A 24,352-nucleotide genomic window follows, 5' to 3' on the forward strand; every position below is an offset into this window, starting at 1 on the left:
CGACGATTGGCCGCGGGGCCTGCCCATCATCTCCCTCCAAGCCCCCGCCTTCCGTTTTACTCGCGCCGCCGAATACACACCGCTCCCCGCCCCCGCCTCCCCTATCTGTGTGTGTGAGGCGCGGATTGGCTAGCGCCCCGGCCGCTCACCGGCCCCCCCACCCCCCCCGCCAGTCAGCGTCGGCCCCGCCTCCTTCCACACTCACCCGTCTCCAGCACAGGAAACACCACCCCCGCCCTCCCCGATCGCCGCCAGCCCGGGGCTGCCGCCGCCTTCCATTGGCCCGCCGCGCTGCCCATCCGCTGGAGCCCCGCCTCCCCCGGCCAGCGCGCGGCGGAGCCCGCCTTCCCCGCCAGCTCCGCCCGCTGATTGGGCCGCCGGGGAAGGGCCGCCGTTCTCTATTGGCTCTCCCCCTGCCGCTCCCGGCGAGCCGCCCGGCCGGCTCCCCGCCGTCCTCCCTCGCCCCGCACGCCTGGGCGCCGAGGGAACTCCGCCCGCCGCCCGGCCGGGGCCCCGCCTCCCCCCCCGCCTCCCTCCCGGCGCGCGCCCCCGCCCTCCGCGGGGTCACGTGATGTTTTCGCCGTGGTGCCGCCGAGGCTGCCTGCGTGAGTGCGAGTAGCCGGACGCGGGGCGGCCGGCGGGCGGGCGCGGACGGAGGGCGGCGGGCAGGGCGGACGGACGGACGGACGGACAGGCGGGCACGCACGCACGCACCCGCCGCCAGGCACCGCCCGCTCCCCATGCGCGGCCCGCCGCGGGGGGCGCTTCCCCGGTGAGGGCGGATTCCCGCTGCCCGCCCCCTGCCCCTTTCCCCGGCGCTCCTGGACCGCCGCCTGGCCCCTAAGATGGCGAGTGGGATGAACGGCCCGGGCGGCGGCGGCGGCGGCGGTGGCGGCGCGGCGGCCGGGGGCGGCGAGGAGGAGCCGGGCGCCCGCCACACGGGAGGCGGAGCCGCGCCTCAGCAGGAGCCCGGCGTGCCCGGCGCGGCGGCGGCGGCGGCGGCGGGCGAGGGGGAGCCGTCGGCGGGGGAGGGCGGCCGCTGCCCGTCCCCTCAGCCCCACCACCTGCTGCTGCTGCTGCGGCGCTCGCCCAGCGCCTCGCTCTGCCCGGCGCCGGAGGCCGCCCCCGCGGCGGGCCGAGCCGTCCCCGCGGCGGGCCGCGGCGGGCAGCCCCCCCCTCCGCCGCTCCCCGCCGCCGGCCGCGGCGGCGGCGTCGTCCCCCCCCCCACCGCCGCCGCCCGCCGCCGGCGAGGACGTGAGGAAGTGCGGCTACCTGCGGAAGCAGAAGCACGGGCACAAGCGCTACTTCGTCCTGCGGGCCGAGAGCCACCTGGCCCCCGCCCGGCTGGAGTACTACGACAGCGAGAAGAAGTTCAAGAGCAGCTTGCGGGCGGCGGGGGCCGGCGGGGCGGCCTCCCTCTGCTGCCCCCCGCCCAAGCGGGTCATCCCCCTCTACCAGTGCTTCACCGTCAGCCGGCGGGCCGACGCCAAGCACAAGCACATCATCGCCCTGTACACCAAGGACGAGTACTTCGCCATGCTGGCCGAGAACGAGGCCGAGCAGGAGGCCTGGTACCAGGCGATCAGCGAGCTCATGAGCCAGAGCAAGAGGGGCTTCCTGGAGCAGGAGGACCACGCCGATCAGCAGGTGGACGAGGACGACGAGCACTACGGGGCTGCCCTGCGGCCCGGCACCGTCTTCAAGGAGGTCTGGCAGGTCAACGTTAAGCCCAAAGGGTTGGGGCAGACCAAAAACCTTACCGGAGTGTACAGGTTGTGCCTCTCCAGCAAGGCCATCCACCTCGTCAAGCTGAACTCGGAGGTGCCCTCCGTCCACTTGCAGCTAATGAACATTCGCCGCTGCGGGCACTCGGAGAACTTCTTCTTCATCGAAGTGGGCAGGTCTGCCTCTATCGGGCCTGGAGAGCTCTGGATGCAGGTGGACGATTCGGTGGTTGCCCAGAATATGCACGAGACTTTTCTGGAGACCATGAAAGCTCTAAAGGCCTTTGCAGAGTTCAGGCCCCGCAGCAAGAGCCAGTCTTCTGGTGGTGGTAGCGGTACCAATCCTATCTCCTTCATCACCACTAGGAGGCACCTGGGCAACCTGCCCCCCAGCCAGACCGGCTTGCAGAGAAGATCTAGAACCGAGAGCGTTGCCGGAGGGACTCCTCCGACCACCAAAAGCAGCAACTCCTATCGCTTCAGAACCTCCAGCGAAGGAGAAGGAACCATGACTAGACCTTTTAGGTCGGTGACCGGGAGCCTCATCCACCTGAATACCGCCAGGATGAATTTGGGCCGGCAAGAAGGGAGCGGAAGGTATGTGAGAGCCGCTTTCAGCTCTTCCTATCACACCAGGTCTGCTTCGCTGCCTGTTTCTCATTTTCCCTCCACTACAAGTCCCATCAGTGTTTCTTCCAGTAGTGGCCATGGCTCTGCTTCGGACATGTTGACCAGGCCTTCTAGCTCATCCGTTTGTGGTTCCCCGAGCGACGGGGGATTTATCTCTTCTGATGAATATGGCTCCAGCCCTGGAGATTTCAGGTACTTTCGGGTCAGGAGTAATACACCTGATTCCCTGGGAAACACGCCGCCTATCAGAGAGGAGAACTGTCTGAGTGAGTACATGTCCATGAGTAAGCAACAGGCAGATGATAGCTCAAGAGATGATTACATGGAGGCTGAAAAGTGTTTCAGGAAAAGAACTTACTCTCTAACGAAACCAACTTCTGTAGCAGTGCAGCAGAAGACGACACAAACTACAGCTTCGTTAGATGAAGATTCCACAGGAAATCATGGACGATTACTTTACTCTGAAACACCAAAATTGAGAGATAACCATGAATTGGAGTACAATGACACTAACCTTGATTCCATATGTAACCAAAGCAGGAGTAAAGCCAGGGATGATGGGTACATGCCAATGATGCCAGGAGTTGCGTCTTCTCTCTCCGGCAACAGCGATTATCTGCCAATGACTCCTAAAAGTATGTCTGTTCCGAAACAGATTAACAATTCATGGTCACCGTCTCAGGTTGACTCCAGAGGATATATGATGATGTTTCCAAAGGCTAGCTCTTCACCTGTACGAAGTCCTTTAACTGGATTTATTTCTAAAGGAAGTAATGAGAAGATCATAAACAATGAGTATATGGATATGTCACCTGGTAATTCAGCTCCAAAGCACCCCGGCGATTCGAATTACATTCACACCGCTTCTGTTTCCAAAGGTTTTAGTTCATATTTTTCTTTGCCCCGAAGCTTCAAGGCGTTGTCAGGACAGAATGGTGACCACAGTGAATATGTTCCAATGTCTTCACCTGGAAAACTCTTGTACGGTGGACCAGAAAATGTAAAAGGGGTCAACAGTGAGGCTCTGGCTAACGGCATCTCTAAATTGCCGGCGGTGAAAGGTTCAGATGAAGGACTTGTGCAGAACAGGGCTGCTAGGCCCACCAGACTACCCCTAGGTACAAGAGGGAGTAATACTATCCCAAGAATGTACGATCGCACGGTTCCACCTGAGCCAGCGAGTCCCGGTGAATACATAAATATTGATTTTAATGAAAAAGCGAGTAATACACCGTATTCCTTATCTGCAGAAGGATCACCATCATCTCTAGGCTCAAGTAGTGACCACAGGCAGTCCCCGCTTTCTGATTACATGAGTGTTGACTTGGATGTACAGTCACCGAAAGTAGCGAAGGAACTGTCTAACTCCCTAACAGATATTTCAATTTATGCAAGCTCCAGTATTCCTAGAAACCAACCAAATCCTGACTACGCTAGGCTTTCATTTGGTACAGCTTGTGTTAGCACTGCAAGTAACAGGACTGATGACTACACGGAGATGACGTTCAACATGGCAGCAACACCGCCTCGGCCATTTGCTGCCGAATCCGACGATGGTGTAAAGATTGATAGCCCTTCTTCCATAGTTAACAGACTGTGCATTGTTGATCGATACGCTGGTAGCAGTAGCTTCTCTGTTCCTAGCTCTGAACCTCCTATGGGACCGAAAGTGATTCGAGCCGATCCTCAAGGCAGGAGGAGACACAGTTCTGAAACATTCTCTTCAGCTGGGACCGTGATGACCTCCTCCTCATTCTTTACTGATAGTAGCAAAAGACACAGCTCTGCCTCATTTGACAATGTTTGGTTAAAACCGGATGAAAACATTTCTGATGGTCAGGAAAGCAAAATGTCCAGGGATACCTCAACTGGATTTCAGAATGGCTTAAACTACATCGCTCTGAATTTACGCGATGATCCTATAAGCTGTGAGGCAAGTACTACAGCGCCAACTTGCCATCTCCAAAATGGTACTTCAGGTTTGGACAGTGGAGCTTACGTAAGCATAGATTTCAGCAGATCCGATGGTCTGAAGTGTAACGCTGCGAGAAAAGGTTTGTAACTTTAAAAGCACTTCCCTTTCATGCTTGCTTAACTGTAGGAATAAGGTTCTCTACTTAATACTAATATGTGGTCTTCTGAGTGGGGTAAATGTTTTTTATAATCTTCTATATTATTCTAGTATAACCAGTCTCGTCGTAGCACAGCATCCTAACCGCTGAACGATGATGAAAGGGGACGTGGTCCTTGGCCTAAAGGATTTATGTGACTCTTCTAGGCAGCTAGAGGTGTTATCAAACTGTCATCTGCCTCGGTTTTTTTATAAAAGAATTTTGCTAGTATAAACATTAATAGTATTTCGTATTGTGAATTCTTGTCCTGAGGTTATGGTAGCTCTTTTTTTTTTTTTTACTTCACTTTTGTTTTCTTCTTCTTCCCTTCTTAGAACTAGATGAGTCTTCACTTCCCCCCCCTCCCCCTGTGAACTTGATGTTTTGTAATTTGTCACAGATAGGGAGAGCTGAAAATTGCTGAATGGGGTTTAGACATCAAAGTTTGGGGCTTAGATCTGGTTTTTTTTTTTCAATAAATGTAGGTGAAATGCATATTTTAGGGTTTTTTCTGTGCAAGTCTGGCCACATCTGTTTCGTTGAATCTTATGTAAACAGAACTCAGCTTTTTCCCTTGAAGGTTTGGTGTGCTGCTCTTGAGCTCTGGTCTCCAAAGTATCCTTGTATCCCCTGGAGAAGCCATCTCCTGGTGGCTGACCAGGGTGGTGGGGGGGTCCTGCAGCCCACGCCCTCCACCTTCACCAACTTTCACCACTTACTAGTGTCCAAGGGCTTAGCTGGGCCGTAACCCTTCCCCTGCTGTACAGAGGGATCTGCCTTTCGTGTAGCAGGTGAGGAATGCCTGGAATAGAGGAAGAGCAGGCTCTGAGGGCTGTCTTCCAGGTCTGAAACTTCAGAGAGAAGGCAGCTAGTTTTCAAGTGATCGCTGGTCTGACCCAACTTAAGGTAATGCAGTTTGAGGGGTACATAAAAAAAATAAGGGTGTTGGGGGTGAGGAGGAAGAACGTGGGAAAGAAGAGGGACGCTCCTATTTGTATGTTAAGCTCTTTGCTCTCGTGGTGGGAGCAAAAAATAGTAATTAGCTGTTAGTGGTATTATGCATGTCCACTGACTGAACAGCAGTGTTTGTGCAAGTGCTACATTGCACTGTAACTTTGGAAGTATAATCCTTATTTTGGTGTTAGTGACCCACTGAACTCCTTACAGTAATTCACCCACCCGGATAGAAAACTGTGTGGGTTGGAAATGATGTTTTCCTCTCTTAGCAAATGTATGTGTAGTCAATAATTGATGAGTACTAAGAGGAAATATTTAATCGCTGTTGGACATTGATACTTGTCTACTTCTTTGTCAACAGAGAAAGCAGTAAAGGGGCAGGCTACTGCTGGCTTTTATATTTTAATTACAATCTTAAACACTGAAATGATAGGGGGTTTTTTTTCTAGTTTCACTTTAAAACTAAGTGTCTAAAGGCAGAAGGTATTGCAGGAGCTTAAAATTGTGTAGCCTTTAATAGTGGAAGGTATAAGCCTGACTCAGCTCGCATGCCATTCGAAGTCTGGCAGCACTGCTTGGGGCTGCTCAGAAATGTGTGGTTTGCCTCAGTGGTTTTTTTTCCTCTGCTTTGTTTTGTTGGTTGGAATCAAATTTAGAAGACGTTGAAAGTTGCCAGTCCAAGAAATGCTTTCTTCCAAAGTTAGTCTTTCAGCACTTCAAAGATTGGTCTGCTAAGTCAAAGGCACACTGATTGCTGTAGCTGATTTGTGTTTGAGGTGTTTTGGGTTTTGTTTTTGTGTTTTGGTTTTTTTTTTAAAAAGCACCCCCAAAGACAGCAGAATTCCTACTTGATCTTACTTGCCTCATATGACTAAAATCTGTGTTATAAAGTAAAACTTGTTGCAAAATGGAGAGGGGAAAAAAAAGTACAGAGATTATTTCCTTTCAGCTATACTGTAAATACTACATTTAAAAATATTTTTCAAGAGCTAATGTGTTTAGAAATTGTATTTGTTAAACACTTTGCTTACTACTACTACAGCAAAATAATCTACAGCCCTGTGCTTGGGGTTTTTCCCTTGTCTGTTACAAATTGTGGAGGGGCAAGAGACTCACAGCTGCTGGTTTTTGCTGTGAATTGAAGTTTTCTGGAAATGAAACATGCATTAAAATGAAGTGAAATAAAAACATGGGCTGTTTTATGCCGTGTGCATAAAAACATGGGCTTGGGCAGAAAATTAAGCATGAGAATAGCAAGAGCTTAGGTTGGTGGTTTATAATTTTGTTTTTCTTTTTAGGACTAGAAAGAAAACACTGCTCCAAAACAAGGCCTAACAGTTTTCTATAAAGACAGCCTAAAATATTTCTGGTCTATAGTGGGAGGGCAGGTGGGGTGTGGACACTGTTCACTTGTAGGTGGCTCATGGAGGGGCAAACAGATTTTGGAATAGTCCAGGCTAAAAGTAGCTTGCCAAACTTGGATACAATGTTGTAAATTGGTGGTGTCTATCTGTTTCTTAGTAATGACTTAAATTCTTCATTGTAAAGATACCAGTTTTCATTCACATACTGAATTGTGTCTCTGAGCTATATAGCAAGCATAACTTTAAAAGTCTGTATTCTTTAAGCAGCTTATTAGTTTCTACTGCAATAAAGCTTTTATTTTACTATTTTAGAAGTTTTTCTGTAGTCCAGAAAAACACTTTCACATTCCATTTTGAATAGTGAAAACAAAGCTTTACTCAAACCTCTTGTGTCGTGAAGAGGTGTAGTGTGCCTGTGTAATTGATATTTTTAATACTTTTGGGCAATTTTAGCAGAACTGAGTGCTGTCTTTTATTTCCTTCTACATCCTACTCTTTTGGTCTCTTTGCCTGAAAAAAGCTCTGTGGTTAAATCCATTCTTAAGGAAAATATTTAGCACTTGTGTTTACCCTTTACCTCCTAGAAAGGAGCTCATATGTATTAAATTCTGCAGTTTTACTAGAAGGAAAACACTACCTAACTTCAGATTGTTTGCTCTTTTGTTTTGTTTTTGTTTGCTTAAATGGAATATTGTGTTCTGTAACTCAACTGCATTCTCCAAACTGCTGAGGGTGGTAGAGTGATTTCCAATGCATCACTGCCCCCTCATTGTAATTCCCAAACTACTTCTGGTTCAGGTTCACTGATGTGAATCAAGCTTTTTTTTTTTTTTTTTTCTTTATTCATTACATGGATGGAGGAGGGGGAGGGCACTAACTTGAAATGGTAAATATGCCTGACTTGTTATTAAACTTTTATTTTAGGTTTAGGCAAAATTGAGCTCAGGTTTTATGTTGATAATGATGATAAAAAGAACATAAGATTCTGATTTTTAATCCTTGAAGTTTAAGGAGGTCATTAGCAAAACAGTTTCATCACGAAATGGTTACACAATATTGAAGCAAGCGGTTTGCAGTTTTGATTACACGAATCTGAGTCATGAAATTTTGTGCTAGGAGTACAGAACACTAAAGCTACTTCAAACAGGGCTTAGCTAATGTATACCTTGTTATTGGACCTTGTAGAAACTGAGGAGGATAATGAGAACGGGGTGGTAATAAACTGCATAATGGGTCCTGTATAATACAAGTTGCTTCAGTCTTAATTAGAAATATTAAACCTGCAAAGATACCCTGGACTCCAACAACAAAACAGGCTGTTCAGAGTAAATGTAATGTTCAGCTTAGTATCAACCCACCTATTCTACACCCACTCTTTAATCTTATCTCAACCTGATATTCTAACACTATTATTTGAGAAGTTCTCTAAAGTGCAGGATTATAATTTAAATGTTCCTCACCTTTTTAATCTCCTCCTGTGCTAGGCTGGGCAAGAGTGTTGTGTACACTTTGGGGAGCTGAGAGGAAGGAAAACAAGTACAGCTCTAAAGCAAAACTTGTGTTCCAAATTGTCCAAATCCTTTATGGTAGCTTGCATATTTCAAATGCAAAATCTTGACGAATATAATGAACAATATACACTTTGAGAAATTCAGAAGCTGGAAGTTTTAGCTATTACTAATATAGTAAATTACAGTTTACAGGATACCAGGCAAATAACTGCCCCTTTTGGGTTTCAGACTAGTGGTTTTTAAAAGTTTACTTCAAACTGAGGCTCTTTTGTATTGGCAGAATATGTAAGGCACAGGCTCATTTAAAAATAACTTGAAGAACCCTACTGAAGCACATCCGAATGCTGCTATATATACTACATCTTTGAAATAATGCTGGGATAATAATTCTTAAAAAAAAAAAGGCAACTAAACAAACAAAAACCCCAAACAATTTTAATTTTGCTGTAACAGATGCCACTTTAACAGTCTTGAGTGACTTACAGCTAAGCTTAAAAATGCCCAGGGTAACTTTCTCTAGTAGTATATGAGCTGCTGAAGGCAGAACAGATTTTTGCCATGCAGTGTGGGAGTGAGCTAATTATGACATATTTGACCAAGAATCAGTTGGGTTTTACTTGTGCTTGGATGAGAAGATCTGAGACAAGAATGTTCCCCTGCCATTGAGAGGGAACGCTTACTTGTAGTCAGTGTTGAAATACTTTTGGAAATCAGCTTTCCAGACTTTAAATCCATAGTTGCAGCTGATGGTGACATCTGTCTTTTTTGGAAGTCTAAAACTTTCTGCTTGTAGCTGTCTCGTAGGTTAAAGCACCGCTGCAGGACGTGGGGAGTTCTGGGAGTAATCCGGGACTGATTCAAACTGCTTTTTTTTTTTTGGGGGGTGGGGTGGGGTGTTAAGTCTTGTGGTGAAATCTTAAATGCATTATTACACTTTTAGTTTTCCCTCTAAAACTTCACGTTTCCCCCTCCTCTCTTGATGTCTGAGAGCCCCTTGTTCCTGCTGTCGTTTGGGGTGGCAGGTTGGAGTAGCAGAAAGTGTGCAGCACTTATTCCAGGGCTGTATTCCAGCCAGGGATTACTGGGGTGGTTTGTCACTAGGTATTTCTTTGGGGTTTTTTGTATGTCCAGTGGCATGTTAGCAGTAGGTAGAGTTTGGGTTTGTTTTTTTTCTGCATATGCTTTTTTTAATGAAAGGATCTTTAATAAGTTTTCTTCATATTGATTGCTGGGAGGAGGGTTTATACCTTGAGGTTTTGGACAGTACTAAAAAGAGCTTATAGTACTGTGTTGTACCTTGGTGTGTGTTTGTGTGCTGTGTTTGTGGATCTGTGGTGCTCCCAAAAACATTCTGAATGGTGTCCAGTATGTTGACTGCGCTAACAAGTTTGTTTTTCTGATCTGAAGCAGGAAACAAACTACAATTTTATTCTAAGTACTGTTGTGATCAAATGTGGCGTTCTTCAACTCAAAGGAAAATGGAGTGATAAAACTGAAAGGCAGGTGAGAGACAGTCAAGCTTTCTGGAGCCTGGGGATGTATTATTATTGCTGTTTTGTCCTAAAAAAGTAGCATTATCTTATGACTCATCCTTAAATGGTATGTAATGACTTGGCTGGAGAACTGTCCTATGGCCCACCCTGCAAATTTGCTGTTTGACTTTTTTTCATGTTTAGCTTTTGCATGTTAACAACAATCCAGTGATCAAGTTGCACTGTGGTGTCTTACAGGTTAAAGCAATGACTAGGGGAAAAGGAAAAAGTATGTTCTAGTTTTAATCAAGCCCTGCATCTCTGTAAAGGTCACTCCACTTAGGGATGGTTCTGATTTAGCTGAGAACCTTGATCAATAGGGATTTGTGACATACTTGAGGGCAGTGGGAAGACAAAGGTAAATTAGCCTGACTCATCAAAGGCATTTCAGAGGTGTTGCTGAGTATCTTATCTAAATGATCTTGAACATCTAAGTCTTTGGATTTGTGGAGATTTTGCTTCAGGTGTAGCATTACCCCAAGACCAGCAGTGTAGTAGACTGTTAGCAAGAATTTTTTGCCCTGGTTAAGTCATGAGCTGTATCTTAAGGGGCAAAGGTTGCTTATTTCAAGACATTATTTTTCTGTTAATTAAGCTGTATGGTTAGATGCTAACAATGCAGACTGCTTGTGTGTGTGTGTGTATGTATGTGAGTTGTGTGCCAGTGATTTGTGAGTTAAGTGTAAGGTCTAATCTTTTTTAATCTTCCAAGAAGAAAGGGGTTTTGAGAGAGATGGCTTATACTGAAATTAATATAGTTAAGATTTGGCTATAATTCCAAGGTGACGATACAATTTAATGTGATTCAAGAAATTTGGAAACTTTTAAATTACTACTGAAAAGTGAATAGTGCTTGTGTTCACTGCATAGCATATGTATGTTATGAACTTATATAAATATCAAATTGAGTTATTATTTAGGGCATAAAATAGGTAAGAATAGTGTTTCCTTTTTGCTAGGGCATGAAAGGCTCATAAATATGCTACCTGCTTGGAGAAAGGTTTCCCTTTTAGTAGAACAGGATTTTGTGGAATGACTGAGGATATCAAAATGGTTTTTTTTTTCTTTATCTGAAAATCATGGGAAATAATACCAAAAGGTGCACAAGAAACCCGGTAAAATTTGCTGCTAAATTTATTGTGGCGCTAACAAATGATATCCTCCTGCCACAGGGAATGGCGCGATTCTGTTCCCATACTCATGCCAAGCCAGCTTGCTTTATTGTTTATGGCTCTTGCCGAACAGCTGAATTTGCAGTATAATCTTTTTTTGATGCTGGATAGCCTGAGCCTGAATTATTTTTTGGGAACGAGTGCTTCTTTTCACACCAATCTCTTAGGCTGCCAGGAGTTTGGAGAGTTCTTGATGACCGTGAAGCAGACGCATTATTAGATAAATGAGAACCTATTGCATATTGGACCATGAAAAGCTATTAGTGTGAGCCATGTAATACCTTATTTGTATGAAAACCCTGTTTAGGCTATTGACAGGCATTGCTGTTTCTGCGACTTTTGTGGCACGTTATCGACAATTGAACTAACATGGCCAAGACAAACCAGCAAATGGTACAGAAAGGCTTCTCCTCGAGTCTGGCCACCTTTGCTTTCCTGGTCTATGTAACCGGAGCCTGTTTGCAGGTGGGTTGGCTGAGGGCATTCTTCAGCACAAGTTGGATGCAGGTAAAACTTCCATCAGTATAGATGAAGGAACATGCTTTAAGTTCTGTAGGTTTAAAACAATAAAGTTTCTTAAGTCTAAACTAATATGGGTTAAGGGGCCAAAAAGATACTATTTGCTGTATGGAATTTTTTTGTATTTTAAGTTAGTCTGTTAGAAAAATTTGTAAGCTGTTTGGGTTTTCAGTAGTAACATCCACTGTTGAGTTCAAACTTCCAGAATATTTGCTTCTTATGTGGGACACTTTGGGAGGTATTTGCCATCTATATTTTTACTCTGTGGTGTTTTTCGGGGTGGGGTGGGTGGTTGGCTTGTTTGTTTGTTTTTAGAACAAGATGTTTTTAAATTGCAGATTGTGGTGAACAGGAAATCAGTTAAAAATGAGTTGAAAAAATGAACAGATTTGATCTTGAGGTCATTCAGACAATATTACGACAGTGTCTGTTAATGAAAGCTTGTAGCTCCAGACGTGATCTCTGCTCGTTGTAGAACCTGAACAGGTAGGCAGGATGGAGGTCCCCTGTACAATGCCGCAAATGTAAATGTGTTGGTCCCTGTCCTAAGGAGCTTACAATTTAAAAGATGAAACTAAAGGGATGGATGAAACTTAATGTGCTGGGGTGGAGAGTAAGATAGAGATCAAGGCTGCTACCATTGGCAGAGTGAAGATAAGAGTCAGCCTCGCAGAGAGATAAAAGGCTGCCTGAGAGCGGTTGCAAGAGAGGAAGCTGGTAGAGGCGCTTGGAAGGGTATGCACACGGCAGGGAGCGATGGAAGGTAGTGAGCTATAAATACAGTGGTTGTAATGGTTTAAATGACTTGAAAAGGATGAGGTAAATGTCAGAACACTGGCCAGGATATTAATCTTGGTAAGAGGAATGTGGGCCAACATGTATCTCTGAGTTAGGAGCATGTCCCAATGTTTACTTCTCCCTTTTAGATGTGGAATGTGATTATTTTTTTTCTCTTTTTTTTTCTTTTTCCTTTCTGTAAGTTAGGTTTCCTGCAGCCATGTGACTGATAGATTTGGTGCGAGCAGGAGTGCAAGAATGCGTACCGGAGCACAGGATCACCCTCTGCTGTGTCCCTAGGCAGTTAATGTCGTGTGGACCTGCATCCTCTGTTCTTTCTGAGACTTTGCTCCAGGAGCAGCTAGGGCGATGGAGCTGCCTTGGCATTCCTACTGATTCCTTCTTGGTTTTTCAGGGGCTTTTTAGGTGACATCTCTGGGTTTCAGGCAATATTCTAGCGTTGGGGAGGAGGCAGGAGTGTGGCTTGGGAGAGAGATTCACCTTTAGGATTTGTAACCATTGTGTCAGAGCATTTGGAGTCCAACTCTGAACAGGGAGGTCTGGATGGCACCTGCTCATCACTGCTGTGGTGCTTTCAGCTGCTTGAGAATAGCCTGTGGAAGCTGGGGTGCAAAACGATAGTTTTGACAGGAGAAAGTTCTTTTATTTCTGTATCAGGAGACTAGGTTGAACAGACGCTGTAGTGGTTGCGGGTGAGTCTGGAAGTGGTGAGAGCAGTGAGGCTTGATTCACTGTTGAGGGTATAAATGATTGAAGTATTAATGTTGACATGTTCCACAAGGTAAACACTAAACAAGAGTTGCAGGCTGTTGATTAAAACTTGTCTGTGCGTAGACACAGTTTAACTCTGTCCTTGTGAGCTCCTGAGCTGCTTCTGGAAGATGAAGGCCCTATCCTTGCCCCCTGTGCATGTGCTGTGATTTGAGAAGACCTTGCTTCGCACATGCAATGCAATCTGAACCTTTATTCTTCCTCCCCTGCATAAGCCAGGGTTTTGGGTATCCTGATGTTAATGCAGACTCAATAATGTGATAATTAGAAAACGTAAAAAATCGATGCGTGCCATTGGTGTGTGTAGTAGCAGATAGTGGCTGATAGCAGAGTGTTGGTTTTGGGGTTTTTTTTGGTGTGTTTTGTTTTTGGTTTTGGTTTTTTGTGCAGGCATGCATGGGCAAAAGGTATGGCTGAGGAGGGTGTAAATATTTGGGTATGTGGCCACGTAGTAACTTTCTGTCTTTGACAGTCATTTATGTCAGTAGAGGTGGAAGAAAAAGGTAGTGCTGAACGCGTTCAAACGTCCATGGCTAAAGTGTTTGGGAGGAGCAAAGGGATGGATTAGAGCAGGTGAAACTTTCTGTAGAAAGGAAATACCAGGAAAGGTGATTTGAAAGGTGGGGAGCTGCTTCATTAGTCATGAGTAACACTGTCCTTTCCCTCAGTTGTGTTCATAAGAATAGTTTTGCTCACTCAAACCAAAGACCTGTGCCTGCAAGCAGACACCACCCAGCAGAGGAAGAGCGGGGCAGGTGTGTGTAATACTTCCCTGCAAACATACACCTAGCCTCTGATTTCTTTTCTTTACTTGTTTTCTCAGCTTGAGGGATTTCCTGAGCCTGATATAGTTTGTCTGTTTTATAATCCTTTATGGATCTTTAATCCAAGTATTTTTCCAATCTCTTTTTGATCCTGTGTAAACTCCTTGTATCCACAGCAGCCTGTGGTCAGTCAGTACACGCTGCATGCAGACCTCTCTCTGTCTATTTTGGACCCTGCTCTGTACCAGCTTTCCCTGGCAGTCCCTAGTTTGTGTATTGGAAGATAACGAACCCTATCTTTTCTCTCCATGCCACTTCAGATTGTGTAGATGCTGTATCCTCCTCTGCCATACACTTGGCCAGTGTGCTGTCAGCAGCTTCCTGTACTGCACACAGTGGGGACCTGCAGTATAACTTTTTAAAATTTATTTCCTGATATGTCCCAATACCTCTCTGCAGGCTGAAGTGTCCTTGCTACTTGGCTGTTCCTCCCTGGGAAGCTGTTTCACACCTTTCATGAGTTTTTCTGCACTACTCTGAAACTCTTGCAGTTATTCCAAGTCCTTTTTGAATGAGGGAACCAGAGCTGCGCCTGCTGTTCAGCGCCGGTCTTTGACGTGGCTGTTTTCTTTCCTATTTGTTTCCTAACAGTTCTTAATGTCCAGTTTGTGGCAAGAGCACAGGCAGGAAATACATTCGTCCCTATTGGCACTTCAGGGCTCCTAACCTTTGTCCCGAGAGCAGAGTGAACTGCAGCAGGTGGTATTGTCAGAAGCCAAACAAACAAGATATTTTTTTTATGTCTAAAATTTACTTGTTTTCTGCAGTTTAGGAGGTCAGTTGTAGTATCTTACATACTTGCCATGAGAATGCATTTGGAAAAGAACTTTTTTCATTCTTCTGTAACATGAAAATGTGAAATTTTGAACTTCTATGTGTTTTGAAGTGGAGAGAAGTTAATTTTTAGTATTGCCTTGCTATATTGTAATAGAAATGTAGTTTAAAAAAAAAAAAAAAAACAAACCAAAAAACCAAGAACACCAAACCCCCAGCACTTCTTGTTAAGCTGTCCAGTGCAATTTGAGTTGGTGTTAGACCCCTGCCAAAACTGCATGCAAATTTCTTAATTCTAGGAATAGTATCAGTAGAAGAGATGAAATTAGGGAGTGTGCGTAAGGCCTTCTTAGAAACAACACTACTTTTCTTAAAGCAGAAAAAGAAGCCACTGTTGCAAAAGATAAGGCATTTCTACAAAGTAAATAAAAATGATCTTAAAGCATGGGAGAGGTTTTTTAGCTCATGAAATTGCTAAGCACTAAGAGTAGCAGAACCATGTTTTGAATGAATGGTTGTGGATAAAGATTATTTCTAAGTGTAACTTTGTCTTCTAAATTTTAGAAGTAAAACTTGAGGAGGAATCTAATTTACTGGGATGTGTTGTTACCAGTCGCTGTGTTTAAATAGTTTATGCAATGAAAAGTGGGTCATGTAACAGGGTTTTTTAAAACAAATTTTGCTTTTTTTGCTTGTGGAAAGTCAGTAAAATTGTAGGTACAAAATATATTTGTTAGCTCAATATGAGCATCATTAGTTTGTTGTTGAATGAAGAAAGTATGTGGAATGTGTGCTTAATGGTAAGCGTGTGGTTTAACATATTTCCCAAATAAGGATGCGCTCTGTGTCAGGGTCTTGTTTGGGTTACCCAGGTACAGTAACTGCAAATGTGTCAGTTTTTCTGACTTGTATTTGTAGACTTGGTGTCTGTGTGTGCAAATCAAGAAGAAATTCTGCTTTTCTCAAATAACACTGCTTGCCTCTAGCAAGGTCTAAAGCCTTGCCATTAAAATAACTCAAAGAAATAGGACAATGACATAGGATAATGACTATATATTTGGTAAGATCTGGGGCAAAAAAAATTCTCACTAATTCATGAAGAATGTATTTGGGCAAATTATCTCCCTGCCCCTGACCTGCATGCCATATGGACAGTTTGAAAGGTAGTACATTGCAGTCCTCTTGCCCTGTCCCGGCAGCATGAACAAAATGCTTTCGGACTTGCACGTTGTGTCCTGAGGTCGTGCTGGGATTTGGTGCTTTCCTGAACAACAGGAATATTGTGTGGCCATGTGCACAAGAAAGTCTAGGGCTGTTCTGCTGCTTTTGATCTGTGTAAGTCAGATTAATTCTGATTTCCCCCTAACCTGAAGTTCAGGAAATGGAGAACCTCAGTAGTGTTCTCCAGAAAGCATTAAGCTGTCTTAGTCTTTGACATGGAGATTTTAATAATTTAATTATCTTAAATTAATATCTTCTGTAAGCAAAGCTTTTATCCTTTTAGGAATCAGTTGCAGAATTATGTCAGTAAAAGCCTTTCCTGTAAAAACAGATATTATTTAGGATGGATTTCTTTGAGAGAATTAGGATGTGTCTGCTATGTTCTTAAAACCTCTTGGTTTGTTTCAGAGTGGCCTGACTTGTATAACCTTAATAATTCAGATGCAGGAAATGAAGTGTAAATTGGATATATTCTCATCTGATACATTTTCAAATGGAACACACTGGGTTTGCAGTCTAATGAATTAAGACTAATCTAATCTTCTGCCCCTAATTTTTATAGAACTATAGATTATTCTTGCAGAGAAAACTTGCAGAGCACTTTCTTAGTGTGTTCCTTAATTTTAAACAAAACATTTTTGAGCAATGGCATACTGCCATCCTGTTTTAAATATTTGCCCTCTTAGTTTCTCTTCTGCTCTTGCAATCCTTTTCCTCTGATTGTTTGTTCCTCAGAAAGATTTGGACAGCTGCGTGTAGTTTTATAATCTGATCCCATCTTAAACTGATGAATTTAAATAGAATTGTGTAATGAGGACATAATTTTAATTTTCTAAACTTTGCTTTTATATTTTGAGAGGTGATCTCTGAAAATGTTTGGGGGCTTTCTGGACTTGTTTTCCGTATTAAACATTCACAGGAAGTTGAATTTGTATTGTGCTCAATACTCTGAAGCAGTAGAGTTCAATTTTGGATAAAGGCTGAAGCTTTTGTGAAGAATCTGTTAATGGAGCTGAAGTTTGACTAAACAGAAAAGCCCAGTGTAGGGTGCTATGAAAACTACTTGGGGTATTTCTAGGCTGCTTCACAAGTGCAGGGTTTTTTTGAGTTCATGTTTTTGCTGCTTGTTTTGTTGTAGTGATCAGTTACCAGAAATTTTTTTTTTTTTTTTGGAAGACTGAGCAGATTTTCTTGGAAGAGCTCGTGAGGATCCGGGAACAGCAGCAGTGTATTTACACTGCAAGTGAAAGTTATCTTCAAACTTGTCATGTCTGATCTGGCCACTGAGTTTTATTTGGTGGCATTTATGTTTTGAGAACTCCAAGGGACCGGTGAACTATTTCGTGAGCATTGTTCCTCTCTTCCCAGCTAGTTTGCATTTCATGAGTTGTTTTCCTTTTAGAAGAGTTGTTTCATCCATTTCTCTGACAGCTTCCTTTACTGTTCAATCAGTGTTGAGTCAAATGCATTTATATGGTATCTGTAATGACATGCTAATCTGGTTTTTATTGTTGATCAGCAAGTCTCATATTCATACTATTAACATAGAAAATTGTTGGCTGGTGAATCTTACATTATGAAGACTGAAATAAGATCATCCAGCTTCACAGAAGTGGTGTTGTTTTCTTTGAGCACTCCACGTCCTCCATTAGTTTCCCTTCACCTCCTGGCTAGTCAAAAGGTGGAAGACGACCGGCTGTGGGAGAGAAGAGCCACCAAGGAGCTTTAACGCGTGAGCTCTCTGCCACCCTCGCTAACTAAACCCACGTCGCTTCCTAAGGATCCTTCTGGTGAGGAACCGCAGAGGTGGAAATCCACAAATAAGCTTCAGGTATCAGCACCACAGCAGACATCAGCCTTGTTCTCACTTACATTAAACCCATTTTACACCTCTTTGACTAATAACTTTTCTTGTGGTGTATGTGCACGTGCGGTGCTTTGGCACAGCCGAGCACAGGTGCCTCGATACAAACAAAACTCGCGCTCTGACACTGCGGTTCCCGCTGGCTCCTTGCAGGCAGCGGTAGCACTAAAATGTGAGACGCGGTTAGGCGGGTGGTTCGGCGCAGATCTTCCTGGGAGGGTGTGCTGGGGGAAGCGACACCAGCGGGAGCTCCTACAACTTCATGGTTCAGAAGTCAGTATCGGGGATTGTGACTGTCACTGCAGAAACTATCCCTGGCTCTGCTGGAGACCCCGGTCGCCCCTGGGCGCAGACTCCCCTGGAAGTGACGTGGGATTTCTTTGATGCCTGGAGGTTGGTGGTGGGTGACCTGTGGTCCTGCTGTCATGAAGAATGGACTCCGGAGTGCCACCCTCGTGAATGGTGGTGACTGCAGACGCTTTGTGGGAGGGATCTTGCAAAACCTCAGTCTCATCTTAGATTTCAGAGGGAATTTTTTTTTATGTGGCCAAGTTTCATGAGTTTCTTTTTGCCTTTTCTATTTGATATTATGTGTTCACATACATGTATATATATCAGTTTATATCTATATCTATCTCTATATATAAATGCTTGATGCTTTTATCCCAAAAAAGAGCTGATGACTCAGGGCATCAGCCAGCTGTACTGCTCCAACCGCAGTATTGAAATTTTCAGCTTTAACAAGGGGATTAGAGAAGTGGTGACAACCAGTAACTCCATGTCTGAAAGACTCAAGGCTTTATGAGACGTTATCAGCTTGTAGGTAATGTTTACGTGAAACTCCCTTATGTTTATTTACAGTTCCCACAATTCTGTTTTAGCTTAAAATGAAGAGGAAGCAAAGCTGCAGTGTACTTCATAATCACCGGGAGGCGGGGGGACAAATTAATGAGATCTTGTTTAACAAGCACAGGGTTTCGGGAAGGGGGGATGCTGCAAGGAGGTCCTGAGCTTGCCTTTACGCTGGTGTAAAGCTCTGTATTTGAGCCAGGACATCCAGGGAATTTGTAAGCTGTAGGGAAGCTTGGTTGAGGATACTTTCTTCTGGTTTCTTATAAATTAATCTGTGTTAGTCTGGGCTTTGATTAGAGTTACCTGGTGAGCTTGCTTTAGGATTGGTTATCATGCTGCCTTTAGAGTTTATGCCAGGCTTGTTCAGAGAATCAAACTTGGGAGTTAAGCAGGTTTTTTTTGCTCTTAAGCTCTTCCCCATCCCCTCCAAGTATCTTAAAATTTGGCATAAGTTTATGAATGCTTTCAAAAAGTGTTAGGTAAAAATACTGAGTCCTGCCACATGGGATTGTCTGATTCAAACAACTGGGCATTTGCTCTTCAAAATGTTTTGGGGATATGCTTGGAGAGATTAGAATAACTTGTCAAACAGCTTTCAGGTGTGCCTTGTGTGTTAGGCGTGGAGGAAAAATGTCCTGACAAAAGCAGACAGTTTTTGAAGTTCCTTTTATGTAAGCTTGTAGGTCCACAGCAAGGAAAGGGTGGGGGGATGCTGGTAAATGCTAATTTTTACTGAATATAAGTTTAATAAAGAAGCTTTAACTGTTTTAATGTTTGGCTTGCATGCATCGTTGAGGTGTGATTCATTGCGAGCTGTGGTGCATATTTTCATCCTTTGGTCCTACAACAAAATAATATTTTTCTAAAGAGGAAGACTATTTAAAAAATAATAGCTTCACTTGGCTTTTGTGAAAACAAAGCCATCGCTAACCACATCACGCTCTGTGTGTAACAAGCAATAGCTTTTTGCAGTGATCTTATGACGTCTGTGAAATAATACAAATGGAGATTCTTGAGTTGCGGGTGTATTTTGGCTGTCTCTTCCCTGAATTGTGGAAAACCAAGTTACTGTATTTTTGAAACCATTACGAATTTGAAAAATGAAACTCGGCAGCCCAGACCTTGGTGTGGGTTGTGTGGGGATAAAAGGGAGTTTCCCGTGGAGTGGAAGGACCCCTCAGTCCTTCTGCACGGCTTCCAGCCCTGCCATGGTCTTTGCTTCTCTGTCTCGGGCGGTGGGCGGCCTTCGCCGAGAGCTGGGGCTGTCCAGCAGCAGTGGGAAGGGCAGGGCTGCTCAGTGCAGCTCATCTGAGCTTTGTTCTTTCTTTTTTTCTTTTTTTTTTTCTTTTTCTTTTGAAGGGACAGTATTTTTAGCTGGACAGAAATCAGAACGTCTTTAACTTAGGGTGGAGTTTGTGTGTGCATACTTTATGATTGGTTATGTAAGTAAACATCCAGGCTTGCGTGGTTATACGTAATGCTTGTTTGTGCTTTGGATGGTCGTATTTTCTTCAGCGTATCCCTGTAGTAGAGGCAGCGAAGCACTATGCTTTCTTTAGCAGTGGGACTTAACTGATTTCCTTGTGACCCCGCAGAAGAGCATGGGCAGGATTAAGCTCTGAAACCCCTTCTTTCCTTCCAGCGGGCCATGCTGCCATCGCTGTGGTTCATACTGAAGTATTCCCCGTATTGCAGTTCTTCTCAACAGCAGCGAGCTCTCCGAGAGCCATGAGAGAGCTCATACTGCGTGGCTTCGAGGGGGAAAAAGTAGACTACATTTCTGTATTTGATGTTTTCTGAAGGCAAGGCTAAATCTCTTAGGCTAGCTGTTGTTTCTCAATGAGAGCAACCTGCTGTTCCCTTCTTCCCTGTAATGCCAGGAAGCGGATCCTGCAGACAAGTACCTTAAACCTTGGAAGAGGAGGTGACCAAAGCCACCTGATGGGCAGAGGACAGTGCCCTCAGTCTGGGCCGAGAGGACAGAAGTGGTGGAAGGGGACAGTCTGTCAGGCTGGAGACAGCGTAACCCAACGATAGTGCCCCGATAGTACCCCTCCAGACTGAAAATCAGTGTTCACGCTGGTTCAGTGGGGAGTGGAAGGGGTTTTGTAGCGAGCTGAAAAGCGACTTTTTGTACATTGCTCAATTTGTGTTCGCACTGCCGCAGAAGGCGTTTGCATCTCCTTCATCAGTTCTTTTTTTTTGTGTCGGGAACCTTTTGAGTCACTCTCACCTTGGCATGTGCATGGTTAATTGCAGAGCTGGCGTTCTGCTTTGAGGTCACCCTCTCTCCTATTTCCATTTCTGCCTTGTCACCCGACTGTATCTTCCTGTCATACAAGATTATATTTTTTTCCCCTCATTTCACCGAGCACTTTGTATTTTGCCTTTTCCAGTCAGTTTGAAGCCACTGGTTTTTGCTGGCGGCAGTAGAGGTGGCTGTCTGCCATAGCAATGGGCTTTTGTACCGCGTGTTGCCTTTTAGTGAGGCTTTCTTGAAAAAGGGAAAACTATACTCTGAGGTGTTTCTTATTACAACTAAATTAAGCTTTTTCCTGAAAAGTTGAGGACAGGGCACGCAGCTGTCGTGACTTGCCACTCCTGGTTCAGAGCTGGAGTTGCAGGGAATGTTTACATTGCAGTTCTGTACCTGCTGTGAATGGGAGTGTTCGCCACAACCTTAATTACATCTGGGTGAACAGAACTGCTCTGCATTCATCCTGCGCTGCGTGCTTAGTAATAGCTTCTGCTATGCGCATCGCCCGTCGCGTTGGGAGGATCGAGGTCTCGTTAAATGAAATACTGGTAGCGAAATAGGTGACGGGTAGCTGTGAGCTCCGGTCCTTCCCACGGCGTGTGGGCCAGCAGTACGGTGCCGGCTGCCGCCCGAGCTCCTGTCCAGCGTCCACGTGTCAGCTCTGCGGTTGCAGCGGCAATTCGGTGCTTGCTTCAGACTCGTAGTTCTCCCCGGTGGCTCAGGATTTCTGAGTGTGTTATCATCTGGTAGTGCCCCTTCCCTCTGTGAGGGACCCGGATTCTGCATTCAGCAGCTGTCACTCCTGTAACGGATAAGCTCCGAGTACTCTTGTCACTAGAAAACAATTTTTTTCCAATATAACTTGCATTTAAAATGTCACTGACTTTTTTTTTTCTTCTTTTCTAGACTGACTGCATTGCCATGGAAACCATTGTTGGAAGAGAAGACTTTTCTGCTGGTAACTCCAGAAACTGTGTGGTGCTTTTGGAAGCAAAGCTCAGCTCCAGCCGGCTACTTTCATTTCCACCAGCACGGACATAGACACACATCCTTTTAATTAATTTTTTCATAAACATCAGCTCTCTACAGTTGAATTAATTTGAATGGAGATTTTTTCATAGCTGTGCTTTGATGGAATTTGGTCTTTCATGTCCTATCTATTTGGGAGGCAGTGTGAATGCTAATAGGAGATCCCTGTATGCCCCTTTCTTCCTCCTGCCTCTCCCATTTTTTTTTTTATTTTTTTTTTAATTTATATGCTGAGAAGTCAAAGTTGGTTTCTGATTGTCTGTTTAACATGGGTTTTGCTTCTCTGGTACATTAACAAGTGGCTAGCTTAAAACATGTATTGTTTAGAAATATTTTGGCAGTTCAGGATTTTTTTCGGGTGGCTGGGCGGAAGGAGGGGAGGAGAGGTGCACATTAGCTTGAGGGGTGAACCCGTGGGACTGAACGGGTCTGAGAAGGAGAGACCTCTTCTGCCTTCTTTTTTTTCTTCTCTTTTTTTAAGGTTTTGCTTTTATGGTACAAGAGGTATTTCTTGATCATAGGCTAGAGTATTTTAAATCAAATGTCTGTCAGAGCTTAAACTGAATTTTTTTTTTTTTTTGCTCAGAATTTTGGTATGTACAAAGTAGGATTAATGGGCTGGTTGTCTTGTAGATTGTTTTTGTTCTTACCCTCAAGATACTTGTTTATAAATACGAATTGTGTAAAATGAGGTTTTTGTTCATGCATTCAAATGGAGAACTGCAGAGTCGTATCCAGCGTTTGTGACTTCTGCGTTATAGTTGTCAGCTGTAGCTTTTTAAAGGGAAACCACCCTAATTGATCTTACTTTCAACCAAAGTCCCGTTTTTAATTTGGGACTATTTTTGTTCTTTCTTCCTGGCATAATGGGGAAAAAAGTAAAATGTTGGCTCATCAGTTGTCTTTATCCCACTTACAGAAATGTGAACGATGACTATTTGACATTTTTAAAAAAAGCCCTGATTTTTCTACAATTTAAGTGCTTCACTCTTGTACTGAATTTTTTTTTGGTTGAAATGAGTTTAGGTTTTTAACACTGCTATGAACTTAAAGAGCATGACACTAGTCATTGGTACATGCAATGTATAATAAAAGGCACTGACGATTGATAAAGGGTTTAGAAGTGGTACACAAATCCTCATGCTGTACTGCACCACACAGCTGGTAATCCTCTACATTGTATATTGTACAACTGATTTGTCAGGCTGCCTCACCTCTAACATACAACCTTGAAATTGCTAGTACAGTTTGTATAACAAATTAGACACTGTCAGCTTGGATTGTTCGGTGATATGTACCCAAATCTATTTTTGAGTAGTATTAAAACGTACATGTCACTAAAATATGAAGACTTTTTTTTGGAAACATGGTACCAATCACTTTACGCAGTGTCTAGTGACAGGAAAAACTGTTGCTACAGGGTTTAAAAGCACAGACCTGTTTTTGATTCTGGAAGAGAAGTTTAAGTTGGTACAGTTACTTCTTGCTGCTAAACATACACTAATTAAAAATACGACCACTCTTACAGACCACGATACTGTCTTGCCATATAGCTTTTGTTTGGTCTCGTAAATTAATAATGCAATATGTAGACAGCTTTTTATAAAGCTTTACATCTTTTCTAAGAAATCAAAATTTGGATGAAGATAGTTCTAAACATTTAATGTGAAAGGAAAAGGTTGTTTTGAAGAAATTTTACACGCTTATTTCATATTAGATCCCTGAGGCTGCCATTGTACAATATACAGCACTGATTTAATAAATGCTGAATAAATAAGTAAATGGGTAACCTCAAGTGTAGTGGTACAAATACTAATAGGTACGGCATAATAAATATGCAATCTTTTTGAATCTCTTAGTTTACAGCAACTAATTTATTCAGTATTGTGCTGGAAGAACATTTTCAGATGATGTAAAACATATCACTATATATACTACCTTCCAGCTACCCGTTTATGCTGCTGTATAGTACAAAAATACCAATGATAGAACAATGTTTGTCCTGTAAATTTAATTTGATATTGGACAGTTATTGTCTGTACAAACTAAAACATATATGGTTGAAACTGTTCATTATATTTGCTATTTCTGCTTCACAGATCTGTTTTAAAGTCGAGCTGATTGATCTGGCTTTGTCTTCCATTGTAAATATTGTTATGTTGTTTTCTTTGTAAAACACATCGCGTTTGCGGTTTTGGGAGACTGGCTTGAAGCTCTGTATAGTGTTTATATTTATCTGACTTGGCTTTCCATAGAGCTACTTGCAGTAAATACGTGTTCATGTAGCTCCGTGTCTGGGTTTTATTTTTAAACAAACTTTTGGGTTTTTTGTCCTGTCAGAAGTGGATTTCCTCCTGCTGCGGCTTTCTTCTTAAAGTGGTTTGGTCACCCTGTGTCCCTGAAGATTTGGAGAAGCTTTTAGTGTATTTCAGGGTAGTGATT

The 24,352-nt window shown here is 43.8% G+C and overlaps 1 protein-coding gene across 1 annotated transcript; it reads left to right on the forward strand.

The window, feature by feature from the left end:
- The first annotated feature begins 876 nt into the window (after nucleotides 1-876).
- IRS4 (insulin receptor substrate 4) lies at nucleotides 877-24,195 on the forward strand. Its single transcript, XM_069810980.1, has 2 exons — nucleotides 877-4,408; nucleotides 21,788-24,195. The coding sequence occupies exons 1-2, from the start codon at nucleotides 1,537-1,539 to the stop codon at nucleotides 21,790-21,792; spliced, it is 2,877 nt and encodes a 958-aa protein (XP_069667081.1). The 5' UTR covers nucleotides 877-1,536; the 3' UTR covers nucleotides 21,793-24,195.
- The last annotated feature ends 157 nt before the right edge of the window (nucleotides 24,196-24,352 follow it).

This window comes from Haliaeetus albicilla, chromosome 23, assembly GCF_947461875.1.
Source record: "Haliaeetus albicilla chromosome 23, bHalAlb1.1, whole genome shotgun sequence".
Classification (NCBI taxonomy): Eukaryota; Metazoa; Chordata; class Aves; order Accipitriformes; family Accipitridae; genus Haliaeetus; species Haliaeetus albicilla.

Coding starts and splice junctions, on each gene's coding strand:
- IRS4 (XM_069810980.1), top strand. CDS start 1,537: ATGCTGGCCGAGAACGAGGCCGAGCAGGAGGCCTGGTACCAGGCGATC.